The sequence below is a fragment of the Sprattus sprattus genome (assembly GCF_963457725.1).
Source record: "Sprattus sprattus genome assembly, chromosome: 5".
In the NCBI taxonomy this organism is placed as follows: Eukaryota; Metazoa; Chordata; class Actinopteri; order Clupeiformes; family Clupeidae; genus Sprattus; species Sprattus sprattus.
In genome coordinates, this window is record NC_137924.1 from 14,745,479 (window position 1) to 14,763,824 (window position 18,346).

The 18,346-nt window shown below is 47.7% G+C and overlaps 1 protein-coding gene across 5 annotated transcripts in view; it reads left to right on the top strand.

The window, feature by feature from the left end:
* Positions 1 to 18,346, top strand: part of kalrna (kalirin RhoGEF kinase a) — a gene marked incomplete at both ends in the record, with an annotated part of 149,354 nt that overhangs the window by 92,430 nt on the left and 38,578 nt on the right. For all 5 annotated transcript variants that reach the window (XM_080838585.1, XM_080838588.1, XM_080838586.1 and 2 more), the window contains 15 exons: positions 3,413 to 3,582; positions 4,634 to 4,808; positions 6,988 to 7,183; positions 8,809 to 8,975; positions 10,894 to 11,013; positions 13,040 to 13,258; positions 13,844 to 13,993; positions 14,525 to 14,639; positions 14,943 to 15,058; positions 15,262 to 15,384; positions 15,904 to 16,086; positions 17,223 to 17,344; positions 17,453 to 17,519; positions 17,755 to 17,864; positions 18,146 to 18,215. In XM_080838585.1, coding sequence (XP_080694711.1) covers positions 3,413 to 3,582; positions 4,634 to 4,808; positions 6,988 to 7,183; positions 8,809 to 8,975; positions 10,894 to 11,013; positions 13,040 to 13,258; positions 13,844 to 13,993; positions 14,525 to 14,639; positions 14,943 to 15,058; positions 15,262 to 15,384; positions 15,904 to 16,086; positions 17,223 to 17,344; positions 17,453 to 17,519; positions 17,755 to 17,864; positions 18,146 to 18,215 — 2,103 coding nt within the window. The remainder of the gene's footprint in view (positions 1 to 3,412; positions 3,583 to 4,633; positions 4,809 to 6,987; positions 7,184 to 8,808; positions 8,976 to 10,893; positions 11,014 to 13,039; positions 13,259 to 13,843; positions 13,994 to 14,524; positions 14,640 to 14,942; positions 15,059 to 15,261; positions 15,385 to 15,903; positions 16,087 to 17,222; positions 17,345 to 17,452; positions 17,520 to 17,754; positions 17,865 to 18,145; positions 18,216 to 18,346) is intronic.

The window sequence follows — 18,346 nt, forward strand, 5'->3', positions numbered from 1 at the left end:
TTCTCCACTGATCAGAGAGCTGCATTGGGTGGGACACAGACAACCACTGTGCTTTCTCCACTGATCAGAGAGCTGTATAGGGTGGGACACAGACAACCACTGTGCTTTCTCCGTGGTTCAGGAGGGGAGATGGATTTCACAGAAAAATGACTCTTCAGCATGTATGGCCTCCTGGGCCCTGCCTCCTCAACAGGACCATATGGGGAAGACCATATACACACGTGGAATGGCTAGAAGCCTGCTCCTCTGTTCAATAGTCGAATTTGAATCATTGCCCATGGTTTTCTCTCTCTCTCTTTCTCTGTTTCTCTGTTTCTTTCTTTCTTTCTTTCTCGCTCAGTTTGTTTTTCTATAGGCCGAGGCATCTCACTCCTTCCTCATCTGTCAAGCCTATTCAATAACACGTCCTTATGTTTCTACAGTAACTGTCTCCCGGCATTATATATAATAAGTCTCTAAAGCAAAGCATAGGCCAATTTGGAAAAAGCTTCCGCGATCCATCACGCTCTTGTTTTGGCTTTGGCAAACATCACAAAGTTCACAAAGCACCTCCTCACACCCGTCGGCGGTGAGCATTAATCAGCGGTGACGTGTGCGTGTCACTTCATTTACTCCTACACCTGTTAGAATGTCAGCTCCCATTTGCCAGCACACCCCCTAATGGAGCCCATTAACAACCAGGCCTCTGGACAACAGATCACATGGGCTTAAAGAGAGAAAAAGAAAGCATCGCTAGATGTGCTGTGTAGATATGAAAGGAATCTATGAGAGCGGGTGAGGATATGTGGGCTGACAGGGGGGGGATTAATTGGCTTGCTGAAGCAGGGCTGGCTAGAGATGGATGTTCACATACCTGCAGTGCTCTGCAACACTCCTGCCCCCCACCCCCCCACGCAGGGGATTAATGGGGTTGCCTTCATTGTGTATTCTGCACGTCTACTATGTCTGGTTCGAGACTTATGTCCAAATCTGTGTCATGCAGATCGCCAGATTTTTTTAGGTGTGTGTGTGTGTGTGTGTATGTGTGTGTGTGTGTGTGTGTGTGTGTGTGTGTGTGTGTGTGTGTGTGTGTGTGTGTGTGTGTGTGTGTGTGTGTGTGTGTAAGACACACACACTGTGGTGGGAGACTCTGTCAGTTATAGAAATTACACAGGGGGCTTTTTACGTCTGAGCATGCTCAGAGCTTCCAGGGAGAGCTGTTACTATGGGAACCAGGGAAATGGCAACTCTGTGGCACTTTTATAAATCGGTTAACCCTTTGGTGAAAGGCAGTGAAACTTCAGTCAGGCTCAGATTGTGTGGGTGCAGATATCTCCTTGGCATCATGTATGTGTGTGTGCATTTTCCATTTTTGTATGGTTTGTATTTGAAGTTTGAAATCCTCTTAGTTAGTCATTGGAAGTCCATCTATTCATCAAATGTTGTAAAGATTCTATTTGTCCTTTTATTGCTAACACTGGTTGGTAGAAGGTCCATAAAGTCAAGGTGAACCAACAGGTTGAACCTGTAGAGAGCACTCTCGAGTGATGGGAGGTTGAATGTAACCCAGTCATGGACAGAAGTATTAACAAGCTCTTTACAACTCCCCAAATAAATGAATGAGTGGTAAGCATGCATCCTAGTTCATTTACTGGCATTTGAAATCATAGGCAATCATAAATGACACGGTGCACATCCACGGTATGTAATGTTCTATCTTTGTTGACTTGGTAACTTGGGCGGCTTGTTTAGGCTCCCGAAATAGCTTCACAGCTTCTTAATTCTTAATAAGATTAAATGATTTAACTTCTGCTGGTGATTAAATCTCCATCCTGCACAGAACATTATCAATATTGCAATGCAAATAAGTCGTCTAGAGATAAACACAGTGCCTCAATTGCCCTCGGTGGATTAGTAATAAATTAGCATCTCTGAATGATCTGTCAGTCATTGGAGTTGAGTTTTTTTTACATGATAAGGGAACAATAAATAACATACGAAAGACTCCTTCGGTTACTTTCTGTCCATGGGAAGAAAATGCATGAATGATAGAATGTAAATCACCCATGCCTATTTGTCCCTGTACTCTTGAGCAAATCTGAAGGTGAAATACCATAGTAGATAGTGTTTGCAAGGTCTGACAGCTATTCTGCTAATATTATAAAGCTATTGAATAATGTTTTTGACTAAGAGGACTCTTGGCTGCATCCTGTGCTTGAGTGATGTAGTAATGCATGGGACAGATGCAATAAGGAAAAGGTTGAAAAGTCTGAAGCTGCCCTGGGTCTTACACTATGACTCATGTAATGCAACCTGATGGGAGTGGATCACGGGTCTGACAGCTTCCTGCTAACAGAAAGCTCTCCATTTTTAACATTGTTTAACACCATGAGGGCTCTTGACTGCACCCTATGCTTCAGTCATGCAGCGGCGCATTGGACATATTCAATTAAAAAATCAGGTTGAAGTTACCCTATGACCTTAACTCTGCCTTGACTAAAGCTATCTAATGGAAGTGTATCACATGTCGACCTAAAAGCTATATGCTGTATCCACCTACGCCTGCCCCTGAGGAACTGTTATGCGCTGCATGTGTGAAGGCACTTAAACCATCGCTTTGCTGACTGAGAGAGAGAGTCTCTGGGTTGCGTGTGGCGGGTGTTGAGATGAAAAGGACGGTGGCACGCAGTCCCATGCTGCGGTCCCCTCTGAAGCGCCACTGACCGTCCGCAGCCAATTTACTGCTGCTTGGTTCAGTAGCTCGGAGTAATTGTGTATTCAAGGGCCAGTGCCCTTCAGTAAAATATTGAAGTCACGGTCAGTTTTGTAATGAATTATTTAGGTAATCAGAATACTTGGAGAAATTGCTGAATGTCTTTTTTTTAGATAGAGAAGTAACAGGGACGTTTGAGACCTCTGCTTTCATTTGAGTTGAATGTTTCTAAAATCACTCTCCTCTAATCTTCTTAATTTAACAGCAACTGCCAGTGTGTTTCAGTTAGACTTGTATAGCTGCGTCTGATTTAGCAAATCCACTGGGACTGCCAGTGTGAAACAGTACACATATTTCTAAATGTCTGTATTTATATACACACAGAAAGCATAGGTCGAGTGTAGCCACACACATCACACTCATGGCTTGTTAATTAAAATGTTGTCTCATATTCATATTCCATTTCAGTTGGTGAGGCTCTTAAAACTCCACACACTGTGAACATAATGCTGATGGTCTTTCAGCATTTCTATGTTTCAGCACCATGTCTCTCTGTCTCTCTCTCCCTTTCTTTGTCTCTCTTTCTCTTTCTCCCTTTCTCTGTCTCTCTTTCTCACTCTCTCTTTCACTCTTTCTTTCACTCTCTCTTTCACTCTCTCTTTCACTCTCTCTCTTTTACTCTCTCTCTTTCTCTCTGTCTCTCTCTCTCTCCGTGCTCAGCTGTGGACCTGGATGGAGGACCTGCAGAAGGAGCTGCTGGAGGAGGTGTGCTCCGACTCGGTGGACTCCGTGCAGGAGCTCATCAAGCAGTTCCAGCAGCAGCAACAAGCCACGCTGGAGGCCACGCTCAACGTCATCAAGGAAGGAGAGGACCTCATGCAGCAGCTCAGGTAGGAGCCACCACCACCATCCAGCCCCCCCCCCACAGCAGGGAGGGAGCCTCCATGGAGGATTAACCAGGACGGTGACTCACTGCCATGCAGACATAAGCCGCCACAGAGAGAGTGGTGTTAGGAGTTTTAGGTGGCATAAGAATGAGATCAAGGAGCGCGGGGTTGTTTATAAAGCTGTTGTGAGGAGACGGGGCGGGTCATTTCCGACACATTTAGAAGTGCATCTGCGCTTCTGAAGGGATTAGGAATTAGCGCTCCGAAATGCTTTCTTACGCTGTCTAGCTGCGATGCAAAGTGGCGGCCTCAATTTAACGCAGAGAAATTAACTTGGTCCTTCTACCTCAAATGAGAGCTGAGTCGTTTGCCTCTGCGTGAGATGAAAGGCTGTTTGGGTAGTCACTGTTTCTAATGTCTTGTCCGCACATTCAGTCTAATTTTATGTCCTGCGGCGAAGCGTAAGTAGCAGTAGCTGAGAAAGACTCCCTGTGCGATGGAGAGAATTATATGCTCCCACTGCGCTCATCAAAGGCAATCAGCTGTTTTATGACCTGCATGTGGGTTTGGGAGGCGGGGTCAAAGGTCAAAGCTGATATTCGCCGGTGTCATCCATGGTCGGTTCCTAAGCAGTAATAAAGTGTGTATATCAGTTTCAGTGCATTACACATTACAAGCAAACCCATTTACACTTTATTCTATGATGGATTGTTCTATTTTCTACTGTATGTATTGCAGAGTGGTTGGAACATTGTCCTTGATTTCTCTAATTTGTAGTCTGTAGGCACGTCTACTTACTTCTAATTATTAATTAGCTGATGAGCTAATTCTAATTATGTACTAGCTGACGTTAAGGTGTGGGCATTAGTGAATGTTCTGCCTTATTATATTTTCAGTAATACCTTTTGATTGCAGAGTTAGTATTGAGCAAGATTTGAATTGAATCATGTGTTTTTTTAATTGATAAAGGCCTGTTTTCCCTGTGACATATTAAGCGCCCTAAATGATCTTCTCTGAATCTCCGCTGTCTGCCCATGCTTCTGTGTCGTGTCAGGGACTCGGCTATGACCAGCAACAAGATGCCCCACAACAGCTCCATCGCCCACATCGAGAGCGTGCTGCAGCAGCTGGACGAGGCGCAGGGCCAGATGGAGGAGCTGTTCCACGAGCGCAAGATCAAACTGGACATCTTCCTCCAGCTGCGCATCTTCGAGCAGTACACCATCGAGGTGAGACACGGAGACAGGCAGGGGGAGAGAGAGACACACAGAGAGAGAGACAGCAAGGTAGCGAGCAGTACACCATCGAGGTGAGACACGGAGACAGGCAGGGGGAGAGAGAGACACACAGAGAGAGAGACAGCAAGGTAGCAAGCAGTACACCATTGAACTGAGGCACGGAGACAGGCAGGGGGAGAGAGAGACAGACAGAGAGAGACAGCAAGGTAACAAGCAGTACACCATTGAGGTAAGACAAAGAGACAGGCGGGGGGAGAGACTGAGGGATGGAGGAGAGAGAGACAGAGAGAGAGAGAGACAGGAAGATAACAAGCAGTACACCATCGAGGTGAGACATGGAGACAGGCGGCAGAGAGACTGAGGGATGGAGGATAGAGAAAGAGAGAGAGAGAGAGAGAGACAGAAAGGTAGCAAGAGTGGGTGTGTGTTTGAGTCAGACAGAGACTGTATCTTCAAACACAGTATTAGCGTTCTGTCCTCATCACACAATGATGGAGCATGAGAGAGAGAGAGAGAGAGAGAGTGAAAGAGAGAAAGAGAAAGGGAAGGACGAAAGACTGGAAATCAAAGGCTGCAGGGAGAGATTAAACTGTCATTTGCTTTTTGCTGTTGTTGGTGTTGTTGTTGTTGTTGTTTGCTCAAGTCATCACAGTAGGATAGTCATCTCAACGAAAAGCTTTGCCAACATCAAGGGAGTCCTGGGATCAATAAACAGAGTGATTTCCAAAAATGACATTCAAGAAGACATAAAATTAAGCCGGGTGTGTTTGTGTGTGTGTGTGTGTGTGTGTGTGTGTGTGTGTGTGTGTGTGTGTGTTTGTGTCGTTGTGTGTGTGTGTGTGTGTGTGGGTGGGTGTTTGTGTGTGTGTTTGTGTTTTTGTGTGTGTGTGTGTGTGTGAGTGGGTGGTTGGGTGTGTGTGTGTGTGTGTGTGTTGTGTTTTTGTGTGTGTGTGTGTGTGGGTGGGTGATTGGATGTGTTGATGAGTTGGAGACAGAAGGAGAAGAAAAGAGAGGAGGAGGGATGAAGAGGCTTCCCCTGGGGAAACAGAGATGGGGCTCAGGTGGCTGTATGTGTGTATGTGTGTGTGTGTGTGTGTGTGTGTGTAGAAGGGGAGAGGGACGAATGTGTGTGCAGGGGGTAGCAGAGCCTACATTCGCCCTTACTTTGCTAGGGGGGTAATTCAATAACCCGGTGTTGCGGTGCTGTTGTTTTTTTGGGGGGGGGGGGGGGTTGTGGGGCGAGCGCGCAAGCGTTTGACTGATTGATAGCTGCTCCACTAATGAGCGATGTCTTGGCAGCTCTTTGTGGCTCTTTGTGCCACGTCCTTAAAATGCCTTTCAGAGAAACACACTCTCTGATTCACCTTCATCTGTCTGAAGGAGTCACCACAGGCTCAAAGGGAAAACAAGAAAATGACAAAACAAAAAGAGATGAAGGCAGTGATGCACTTTGTGAATTTCAAAGGCACAAAGCCAGTCAAAGGCACGCACACGACACAAAGAGACTTTTTTGTTTGCGCCGGAAAAGAATAACTCTTCGTCCCGCAGCTACAGTCGCCTGTTTTTTTATTCTGTCTCTCTCCTGGTGCAGTCCAGACCTTAACAGAAGCTCACAAAATGGCTCTTTGTGTTTTGAATAAAGAATTTCACCCTTGGCTACCTCTGATCACACAACATTAAACACACACACAGCACACACTTGTACACCACTGCTCTCAGCATGGCTCAGTGAGCAGGTGAATTGCCTGAGCCATGGGGGTCTGAATGCAGGACACACTCAGGGGAGAATGCCCAACCTCAGAGCAGGTGTGATGTTGTATCTTGCTATCCCTCTCTCTCTCCTTATTTTTCTCTATCTCTCTCTCTCTCCTTCTCTCCCCCTCCCTCTATCTCTCCCTCTCTCTCTCTCTCCCTATCTCCCTTTTTTTCTATCTCTCTCCCTCTATCTTTATCTCTTTCCCTCTCCCTCTCTCTCTCCTTCTCTTTCTCTATCTCTGTCTCTCTCTCCTTCTCTCCCCCTCCCTTTATCTCTCCCTCTCTCTCTCCCTATCTCCCTCTATCTGTATCTCTCTCCCTATCTACCTCTTTCTCTTTCTCTCTCCCTCTCTCCGTCTATCTGTATCTCTTTCCTTCCGTCTCTCTCTATCTCTCTATCTGTGTCCCTCCACAGGTGACGGCCGAGCTGGACGCGTGGAACGAGGACCTCCTGCGGCAGGCCAGTGAGCTGGGCACAGACGACCTGGGCCAGGTGGAGCAGCGGTTGCAGCGGCACGCCGAGCGCAAGCTGGCCATGAACAACATGACCTTCGAGGTCATGCAGCAGGGCCAGGACCTGCACCAATACATCATGGAGGTGCAGGCCTCAGGTGAGGAAGAGAGGGACGGAGGAAAGGAGGGAAGAGATGTGGGATGAGGAGGGGAAAAGGGGTGGAGGAGAATGAAGGCATGGAGGCATGGGAGTAGAGAAGCAAAATAGTAGATAAAAGAAGGGAAGAGATGTGTTATGGGTGATGAAAGAGAGAAAAGACGAGAAGAAAAAAGCAAAGAAAGCTAAGAAAAGACAAAGGAGCGAGGGACAGGAAATGATGTCAGACCACACTATGAAAAGGATGGCAATATAGATAGTGTTAAAACAAAAAGAAAGATGTGTAAGTACATAGAAGAAGTTTATTGATAGAAACTATGGCAAGACCTCTTGTGCTTCCCACAAAAAAACCCAAAACATTTCCCCACCTACACACCAGTGGCAGAGTGATGCCCTCATGGGACCGTCACTGTGTGCACCGCGGAGTTCCCCTGTGCTCTCATCTGTGCCTGATCACGCTGCCTCCTAAAACAGATACCAGCGGGTGACACCCTGCCCATATTTCTCCCTGCCTCGGAGTTCACCCATTTGATGCTCCATGTCTGGAAGTGGGTTGAGGAAGCTTCTCTCCTCTCCTCTCCTCTCCTCTCCTCTCCTCTCCTCTCCTCTCCTCTCCTCTCCTATCCTATCCTCTCCTCTGACCCAGTCCCTTCATGTAACACGCCGGGATATTTTTAACCGGCTCCAGAGTGACAGCCTCTTACTGGCTCTCTTTGCCTGAAAGGCTTTCATCCCGACACTCCCAAAGCCCCAAAAAGAAGATGTGAAGTGGAGGACGCCTCTGTGGTGCACATATCAGACCCAGCCCTGCTTTATCACTTGGCCCAGGGCTACGTATTAGCTTACCAGATGCCGTTATTCATGGAGGCTATATGTGAATGCATTTGTTTCCCATGTATGCCCTCCCAGGGGAACCCAGTCACTCTTGCTGCCATTGCTGAAAGCTGCTGTAAGCAATGCCTTCTCTGTATACTCAGGCTAAACTGCCTTACCATGCAGATAGCTATCAGGGAAACAGGCCCTTCAAGGCTGTGTTATCAGAAACAAAAATGTTAGTCCAGAATTAATGCTCCAAACCGTTTTAAGTAATACAGGGACTGAGTCTTGACAGAAGTTAGTTGACAAGACCTGCTTATGTCGCTTAAAGCAGCTTTACGGCCTCCTGCTTTATGAGTTCAATGGTGGCTGCTCTAACGTCAGCAACACTCCAGCAGGCATAATGCCATCAAGTCCCTTAGCTACTTGGAACATCCAGATGTTCTGAGGGTACAAATTATTTTTCTAAGTGAACAAATGGTGAAAGATTACCATGCTGTACAAAGTCACTTCATATCTCTTGGGCTAATTACGATTCAGTTCATAATGAAGAAAAATGGTCACGGCCATCCAGAGCACATTGCAAATATATACTGCCACCTAGTGGAGACTTTTGCAAACCTTTACATTTAAACAGAACTGTACTATTCATAATGGATTGTTTTGTCCTGTAAACATCACACGGTATTCAGGTTGTGTTTAAACAGCAAGCCACTTCAACAGGTCAGTGTGTTCTAACTTTCTCATTGTGTGTGTGTGTGTGTGTGTGTGTGTGTGTGTGTGTGTGTGTGTGTGTGTGTTTTGTGGTAGGCATTGAGCTGACCGGGGAGAAGGAGGTGGATCTGGCCACACAGGTGCAGGAGCTGCTGGAGTTCCTGCATGAGAAGCAGCACGAGCTGGAAGTGAGCGCAGACCAGACACAGAAGAGGCTGGAGCAGATGCTGCAACTGCGCCACCTACAGGCCGAGGTCAAGCAGGTGGGCCCCAACTCATAACAACACACTCACGCATTAATGAACTCTCTCAGGAAACTAGACACACTTACGGGAAGCTTTCAACAGAATTTGTTCCACTTTGGATTCAAGCCACTATGATTATTTTGCTGGCACCACCCACCACAAAGTAAGGGTGCATGATTATGATGCAACGTCAACACAGATCTAGCAACAGTCTAATCTAATGTTGTGACTAAATGTTTCCCACTCATATCAGATTTAATTAGGCGATAAGGACGTGTTTCCCATGTCCCATATAATCTAATAAAATGTCACCTAGTCACCTACTGAACAGGGTAGCACCACCTGTCATGTTTAATAAAACATGGTATGCGGGTCCTTGGCAGAGATCATATGACTGTCATAAGTGCAGCAGCATCAGTCATGACGGGCGAAAGGTCCAGCTGGCAGTGTGCATGTATGGGAAACATCCGACTTGGCTTAGGAAGCGTAGGCTGTTAATAAAACATGCAAGACTGCCTCCACGCTCCGCTCTCCAAAAAGCCCTGTTCCAGCGTGACCATGAATTATTCAGCCCCCGTGGCTGTCAATATCACTGATTTGTTGAACATTAGTGCCAGTGCCACAGAAAAATTCCAATGTATTAAAAAAATGAGTGTTTCAGATTAAAGTACCGCAGGATGTTCTTAAATAATTGAACATATTTTTTTTCCTCATCTGCAAGTGTCTGAGGGATGGTGGTAGCACTGTCAGCAGGAATAGCTCCATTGACACAACACAAATGTAGCCACACACACACACACACACACACACACACACACACACACACACACACACACACACACACACACACACTGTACAATGCAACAGCACACAATGGCCAGGGCACTTGGAAGCCGCTCCATAGACGCCATATGGAGCCATTTGTGTGTTTCCATTTGCAGCTGATTGAAATAAAAATCAATAGAAGCAGCAGGCATTTCTGCAGATGGAGCCTGATGCTGCTGCCTCTCCCCTAACAGAGGGGCTGTGTGTGTGTGTGTGTGTGTGTGTGTGTGTGTGTGTGTGTGTGTGTGTGTGTGTGTGTGTGGGGGCAAGCACCACTGACAGTAAGAGAGAGCCACAGAGAACCGACAGAGAAAGTTTCACCATATATGTGTGTGTGTGTGTGTGTGTGTGTGTGTGTGTGTGTGTGTGTGTGTGTGTGTGAATGTCCGTCCCTCAGCCCATAGCTCTAATCTCATTCCTATAATTGAGGGCCAAACAGCCGTCACCAGGGAGTTTGACTAAAGTGCCTCTACTTGTCCGCTGACTAATGGAGAGAGATGAGCTTGATTGCACAGAGCATCTTCTGATCACTCTCTCAAGGAGACCCGGGCAGTGTTCCAGGAGTACTGCAGCTGCATGGCTCCTCTACAAGGACAGACAAACTCAACAAGACACAAAGCTACATCTCCTTTTAGACGCTGGTCCTGCTGAAATGCAGAACAGCACTGAACAGCATTTCTGACAGTGGACACAGTGCTTCCTCCTTGACGCAAAATGGATTCTTTTCAAACAGAAACCTAAAAAGGCTGGGCGATATCAATGCTGACTGTATGCCATTTCTGTAACTGAGTCTTGGTCACACTGGGAGGCTACAGGTCATACAAGAATGTGTTTCTGGAATGAGTCTCGTCACTCACATGGCTTTATATCCTGCCGTCCTGTAAACCAGGGCAATAACATGTGTTCTTTCTGATTGCCACACAGATTTAGTTTACAGTTGTCCGAATGATTCTGTAGGCTTGGAGACCATGAACTGTAGTTGGTCAGACACCAACCTTTGCCTGTTGTTGTCATTTTCACTTACTCTCTCTCTCTCTCTCTGTTTTTGTGTACACATGCCTGTCTGCCCATGTGTATGTGTGTGTGTGTGTGTGTGTTTGTGTGCGCGTAGGTCCTGGGCTGGATCCGTAATGGTGAATCGATGCTGAACGCGAGTGTGGTGAACGCCAGCTCTCTGTCAGAGGCCGAGCAACTGCAGAGGGAGCATGAACAGTTCCAGCTGGCCATTGAGGTAACACCACCCCCATCTCCACTGAACCAGGCTACCCACAGTAATCACTTAAACCTGCACTGTCATACAACACACACACACACACACACACACACACACACACACACACACACACACACACACACACACACACACACACACACACACACACACACACACGCACACACACACACACACAGGAAATCTCTTTATCTTGCTATCCTACTTTTTCCCTTAGTTCCAAACACACACAAGGCATATAGGGTATGCAGTCACGCAAAAACACACATGCAGAATGCATATGTCCTTGATTTGTGCACATACTTTGGGCCTTACACATGCTCACTCTCACTGACACATAAACAGACACGGCCACGGTGGGAGAAACAATGCACAGCTTGTTTTCACAGAATGCTTTTAATAAGGGTGCAGGGAGCATGACTACACCGGGGAGAGAGGGGGAGAGAGAGAGAGAGAGAGAGAGAGCATGAAAGGGAGGAGAGAGAGAGAGGACCCTGGGAGGCAAGGAGTTATCAGGAGGGACGGCGCAGACCTGGATCTCCTCACAGTGGGTCTGGTTGGGCCCCCAGCGTCCTCTGGGAGCCCCAGCATGGGATGTGTGCCCCATGTCCGCACCCCCACCACCACCCCCACCCCCTGCCCCCCCACTCTCCTGCATGGGGCTCAGGCTGGGCTCTGGAATCCATTTGGCTGCATGGAAATAAGCCCTCTTTAAGAAGCTATTAGCAAACTTTTATTAAATCAGCGTGCAGGATGTAGTCAGAGCCCTCGTAATGCAATCACCGCTGCTTCCTCCCGATGGGAAAACAGAGATGTGTGTTCTTTAACCCAGCCAAACCCTTAGAGTACCACAGCTAACCACCCCTTGCTAAAGAAGAGTCTCACAGAGCACCAACATAGCTGATGAAACACTGCACGGATGTTAAGGTGGCTCCTTACTCTTGTGGCCTAATACAGGAAGCAATCATACAGATGTTCCCCTTAGACGACTCGCACTCAGGTCCCCCCCCCCCCAACTAGTTCTGGCCTCTGATCGTCTGCAGAAAGCTACTTGCTGCCCCCAGGTAGCTTCTGGCTGGAGGTCCCCTCCAGTGTTGAGAGTGTGGGGTTCAGACGAAGATGGTTCTAGAAGCGAATCCAGTCATCCACACAGCAGGGGGATTGTTTGTTGAAATATGGGGAAACATGTTGTAAACACATGACAACATGTCTGGAAATTGCACCGCTGATGCCTGTTAAAACATCTCCGCTCTTGTGGAACTCATCTTTGTTTTAGTGTGGAAATACTCCGTATTGGACTAATCAGATGGCGGTGTCTGTTTTTGCCTTATTGGCCATCCTCTGGCGAGCGTTGTGGCTCAGCTTGCAGTAAATCTCGGCGGGGTTTGGCAGAGGATGCACCGGCTCAGTAGTTACCCTGTCTGCACTGAATTCTGGGAGTTTGAATTCCGCTTGTAAACATGCATCCACCGACCATTAAAGCCTGATTTATCCTCCTCTCTCGATCCACGCCGCACCAGGAGAGAGCCAACAGACAGAGCAGGCGGCCGCTTGACCTCCAAACACCTAAATCACTCATTCAGAAGGACGGGAGTGTATGGGGGGGAGAGAGAGAGAGAGCGGAAGGGGAGCCAGGGGAGGTGATGGAGACGGATGGGTTCTCTATGCAGACTAAATGCAAATGCGAAGGCATTTATTTGGTTTGTTGACATTATCAGGAGTTTGACAGGGCTGTGCTTTCTAATGAAATGTCAGTCCGCATTTCTCGCGTGCCTCATCTACTGTTATGGCGATCACTCACGGCGGACGTCTTTCCGTTGAAAGTAAAATTAAAGTAGACAGTGATGACAGCTCAAAAGCCGATGTGGATGTCAGATGGTTTCAGAGCTGTCAACAAATAATGGATCAGAGATAAGTAAACTATTGTCAAGTTTGCAATCGCTACGTATGTATTCACGGAAGGGGACTCATACCTGCGTGAATCACGGTTGAGTCGTGACGCTTTTCCATGCACTCTGTTCCACAGTCGCTGTTCCACGCGAACTCGCTGCAGAAGACGCATCAGAGCGCGCTGCAGGTGCAGCAGAAGGCCGAGATGCTGCTGCAGACGGGGCACTTTGACCCTGAGGCCATCCGTGGCTGCGCCGAGAAGGTGGCCGTGTACTGGCAGCAGCTCATGATGAAGATGGAGGACCGGCTCAAACTGGTCAACGCCTCCGTGGCCTTCTACAAGACCTCCGAACAGGTGAGGCCCAGAACTCTGCCCCCTGCTGGCCAACGGGGGTGCCATCAAGTCAGCTCAATATTGTGGGGCCAACCAGCTCTTAATAAGCACAATGTCTGGTGTATGGCTGCAACAAAAGACAGCTATATCTGTTTCTATAGTGCAAGGACATTCCCTGGCATGATGCAGTCTTGCTTTTGAGATGTGTTGAGAGCTTACATGCGACTCCGTCAGAAATCACACATATGTATTATTGATGCCTTGCTGACAAACCTGTATAAATAGCAGTGACAGTGTACATAAAAAGTGCATTTATGTAACCCGTCACTGCTGCGTTTAAATTGCACTGTAAAAACATGAAAAATGTATCACATCTGCCAGTATTTTTGGGTGATGATGGATGCTAAGTGTGCTCTCTGGGTTAGCCTTCTCACAGCTGAATTTGATGCTTAATCAAATAAATAAAAATGCTTCAAAACGCTTCTTCTCCGAATAGATATGGAGCCTGATGTACAGTCCAGTCAGTCGGTTGCCATACTGTTGCCTGCTTTTGTAACAGCTGTTCCACGTCACCCTTGAACTCTCACGTGCTGTGTGTCCCCGCAGGTGTGCAGCGTGCTGGAGAGTCTGGAGCAGGAGTACCGTCGCGACGAGGACTGGTGCGGGGGCCACGACAAGCTGGGTCCCCAGGCCGAGACCGACCATGTCCTCCCCCTCATCAGCAAGCACCTGGAGCAGAAGGAGGCCTTCCTCAAGGTGAGGCTCCTCTGGGGACCCCTCGGATGTCTGGGGCCAGACTGCTGCTGTAAAATGGAGAATGGAAAGTTCTCTCTGTTCTCGACTGCTTCATAAACTCACCGCAGTGGTTCAGCCACGCAGCCGAGCCAAGACTCACCCCAGGGGCTGCATGGAATTAAATGCACGTACATGAAGCCTCTGCTTAATGAAGACAAACTACTTGCACCGATGGCTTGAGGCCCTCCGGAAACTGTGATTACCACAGCAAACTGCAATTTTAGTCATTCATATATAACAATGTGATTATTTAAGTTTATATTTACATGATGCCGTTATTGTCTAAGTCGTGTAGGGCTCGTGCTGGCCAAAGCTGATCTCTTCATCAGTGTATTTTTTTTTACGATATGGCTCAGGGTCCAGTCCAGAAGAGAGGCTGTCTTTCATGTCAAGGTTGATTTAGGGAACATATGGCCTCCTGTATGTCTGATATGCAGCCATCGCCCCAGGCTCTGTTTGAGATGGCTAATCCGTGTGTTGTGTTTGTGTCAGGCGTGCACTCTGGCCAGGAGAAACGCTGAGGTCTTCCTCAAGTACATCCACAGAAACAACGTCAGCATGCCAGGGCCCGCCAGTCACGGCCAAAGACCCGAGCAGCAGGTCAAAGGTCAGTGCGAAAGGAATGGGAGGCCAGCCAAAGGTCACGAGAGGTCAACTCCTCTGTCAGTGACTGAGACTCCCGGGGTGCAGCTTTCGTGTTTGTTGTGTTTGTTTTCCTGGTGTTGGTTTCTTGTGGTTTATGTTCTTTTCAACTGCCAACTGGTCATCTGTTTCCTGTTTTGCCCTCTTGCCTTTTTCCACTGTTTGCTCTGTCATGCATTAGCCCTAATGTTGTTACTTTTAGTTTGGTTTCGTTTAGCGTGTTTATTCTCAGTTATAATCATTCGTCTGTGTTTCTTGCCCTGTGCAGCCATCCTGAACGAGCTGCTTCAGAGGGAGAACCGTGTCCTCCACTTCTGGACGCTGAAGAAGCGACGGCTGGACCAGTGTCAGCAGTACGTGGTGTTCGAGCGCAGCACCAAGCAGGTGAGCAGGCTAGAATGGGTCTCCCAACTCCAAACCATCTCCGACCAGAGCATCTGACCACAAAGCCCAGACGGAGTCTCCGTTAAGAATGTCTTTGTGCTTTCTCAACCTCATCAATGACGAGATGTCCTGACAGGCAGCCTGAAGGTGGAGGAAAGGGAGATGAATAGTAAAAGGGCTTCTTGTCTCTTGATCTCCTCCAGGCACTGGACTGGATCCAGGAAACAGGCGAGTTCTTTCTGTCCACCCACACCTCCCCTGGAGACAACGTGGAGAGGACTCACGCGCTGCTCAAGGAGTACGATGAATTCCGCATCACTGCCAGGGTAAGGAGCATAGGGCCCCCTGCTACCGTTTGAGAGTCTCACACGCACCTCCTCACACCTCCTCTCACCTCCTCACGCTGCTGGACTCACACACCTGCGATTGATGTCAGTGTCGTGGGGTCGGTGACGCATCTGCACAGTAAATGCCGGATGATCTCATCCTTTATAGTGGCTCAGTTAACAGGCCAAGGTTATAGATCTGACCTGTGGGAGCCCTGCAGTTTCTCATGCAGGCGAATAGGCACTGGAGGCCAGAGATGATTAAACACACACACACACACACACACACACACACACACACACACACACACACACACACACACACACACACACACACACGCACACACACACACACAGTCACACAGTCACCAGCGCGCACACACTCACACACACACACACACACACAAACGCACATACACACACAAACACTCACACACACAGTCACATGTACACATACAGACACACAAATATTATCCAGCATCTCACATAAACACTCCTTTTATTTATGGTGTGCCACAGCAAACCAAGGACAAGGTGAAGCTCCTGATCCAGCTGGCAGACAGCTTGGTGGAGAAAGGCCACGCGCACGTCACCGAGCTGAAGAAGTGGGTGAGCACCGTGGACAAGCGCTACCGTGACTTCTCGCTCCGCATGGGGAAGTACCGCTGCAGCCTGGAGGCGCCCCTGGGGATCAGCTCCGAGGTCAGGACATGCACGATGACACACACACACACACACACACATACACACACGAACACACACACACACACACACACACACACACACACACACACACACACACACACACACACACACAAACTCAAAAACAAATATACACACAGACACACAGACACACACACAAACTCAAAAACAAAAACAAATATACACACACGTAAGCACGCACACACAAATTCAAAAACAAACACACACATATACAGTATGTGGACATTTACTTACACCTAGTAACATATCCATACTGAGTCTGTCTAACCCTTCATATATAAAACACTTGCTTCTCCACTCCATCCTTTCCTCCTGCTGTTATCACATCCGTATTGAACACCCTTTTCTAAATTTGTACCATCAGCTCATTAAAACCGAAGGACACTTTACTTGTACTTAACTAATGCCATTATCGCCCCTGAATCCATCACAAATTGGCTTCCAGCCTCAGAAAGCTCCTTCACAGGTCACAGCGCTGTGGCAGCTTCCTGAGCCCACCTTCCCCCTGCAGCCAGCACTCTCTCACTTTACCTCAGCGTATCTCTCTCTCTCTCTCTCTCTCTCTCTCTCTCACTTTCTCTCTCTCTCTCTCTCTCTCTTCTCTTTCTCTCACTCACTCTCCCTCAGAATCTCTCTCTCTCTCATTCTCTCTCTCTCTGTCTGTCTCTGTCTCTCTCCCTCAGAGTCTCCCTCTCTCTCCCTCTCCCTCAGATTATTCTTCTCTCTCTCTCTCTCTCTCTCTCTCTCTCTGTCTCTCTCTTTGTCTTTCTCACTCTCCCTCAGAGTCTCTCTCTCTCTCTCGGTCTCTCTCTTTGTCTTTCGCCTGGGGCATCTCTTTACCAATTACTGCTCAGTGCCGCTGTGACAAACTTCAATCGAACCACAAGGCTGTTTCAGCGCTCAGTCGGGACAACGGGGCAGTGACCTTAGATGTGGCCGAACCAGCGGCTAAATGGGGTTAACCTTGTCATTGCACAAAGAAAGGAAGCATTGATTCTTTTCCTGGAGACATAAAAATCCATGTAGTTTGTGCAATGGCACTGACCCTGGTGTTTCTGAGAGTTAGGGGAACGTTTTTTATTCCTGAAGTCTGACAGGTCTGTGCCTCTCTGCAGGGTAACAAAGACCTGGAGTTGGATATTATTCCCGCCAGCCTGACAGATAAAGAAGAGGTGAAATTGCGTGACCCCAACCATGAGGTCAATGAGGAGAAGAGGAAATCTGCCCGCAAGAAAGAGTGAGCAGAGATAACCCCTACCAACCTGTGTCTGTGTCTGGATGTGTTAGCCTTGGATGGTATGCTAGTATATGGTATACCCTCCTTTTACCTCACTCTCTTCCGCAGGTTCATTATGGCGGAGCTCCTTCAGACCGAAAAGGCCTACGTCAGGGATTTGCACGAATGTTTAGAAGTAAGCCACAGTTTCCATTTTAAATCACTCCACCAACAATTTACTGCAGCGTTTAACCTGATAATTTGACCTCATTCACTTTCAACTGATTAAGCACTTCCACACTTGAGACCACAAAGTCTCTTTTCCGAGAGTGCGCTGTAATGCAGGCTGGATCCCAATTGGGGAACTTGATTAACGTCTCGGTTGAGGATATCAGCCAGGCTAAGCTCAGCATCTGTGTTCTCCTTTGTAGACGTACCACTGGGAGATGACAAGTGGAGTGGAGGAGATCCCGCCGGGAATCGTCAACAAGGAGCACATCGTCTTTGGGAATATTCAGGAAATCTATGATTTCCATAACAAGTACGGCCTCCGCAGCATCTGTTCTTATCTCCATGAATAGCAGGGTTATCTAACAAGGGCTTTTTGTGAGAGGCGCACAATTACATATTTAATCACTGCATTGTCTGAAAATGAAAAAGAAGAATACATTAGGCAGATTTCAGCACTATTCTTTATGCCTGGCATGTAAATCCATGTAAATGTCGTTGTGATCATGTCTGTCGTGTGATATGTTAATCACCCCAGTCTGCAATTAAAGCTCATTTGCATTGCGCCTTGTTTTGATTGCCTTGTGCTTGCAGTGTTTTCCTCAAAGAGCTGGTGAATTACGAGCAGCTGCCAGAGGACGTGGGCCATTGTTTCGTCACATGGGTAAGATGATGTCTCTGAAGTGGAATGTGATCCTACTGTAGTCTGCCTGTGCAGTGCAGCCTGTGCCAGGCTCCTCTTTGTAAACATACCGAACAGCACTGGTGTTGCTCTGATACAGTAATAGTATTGCA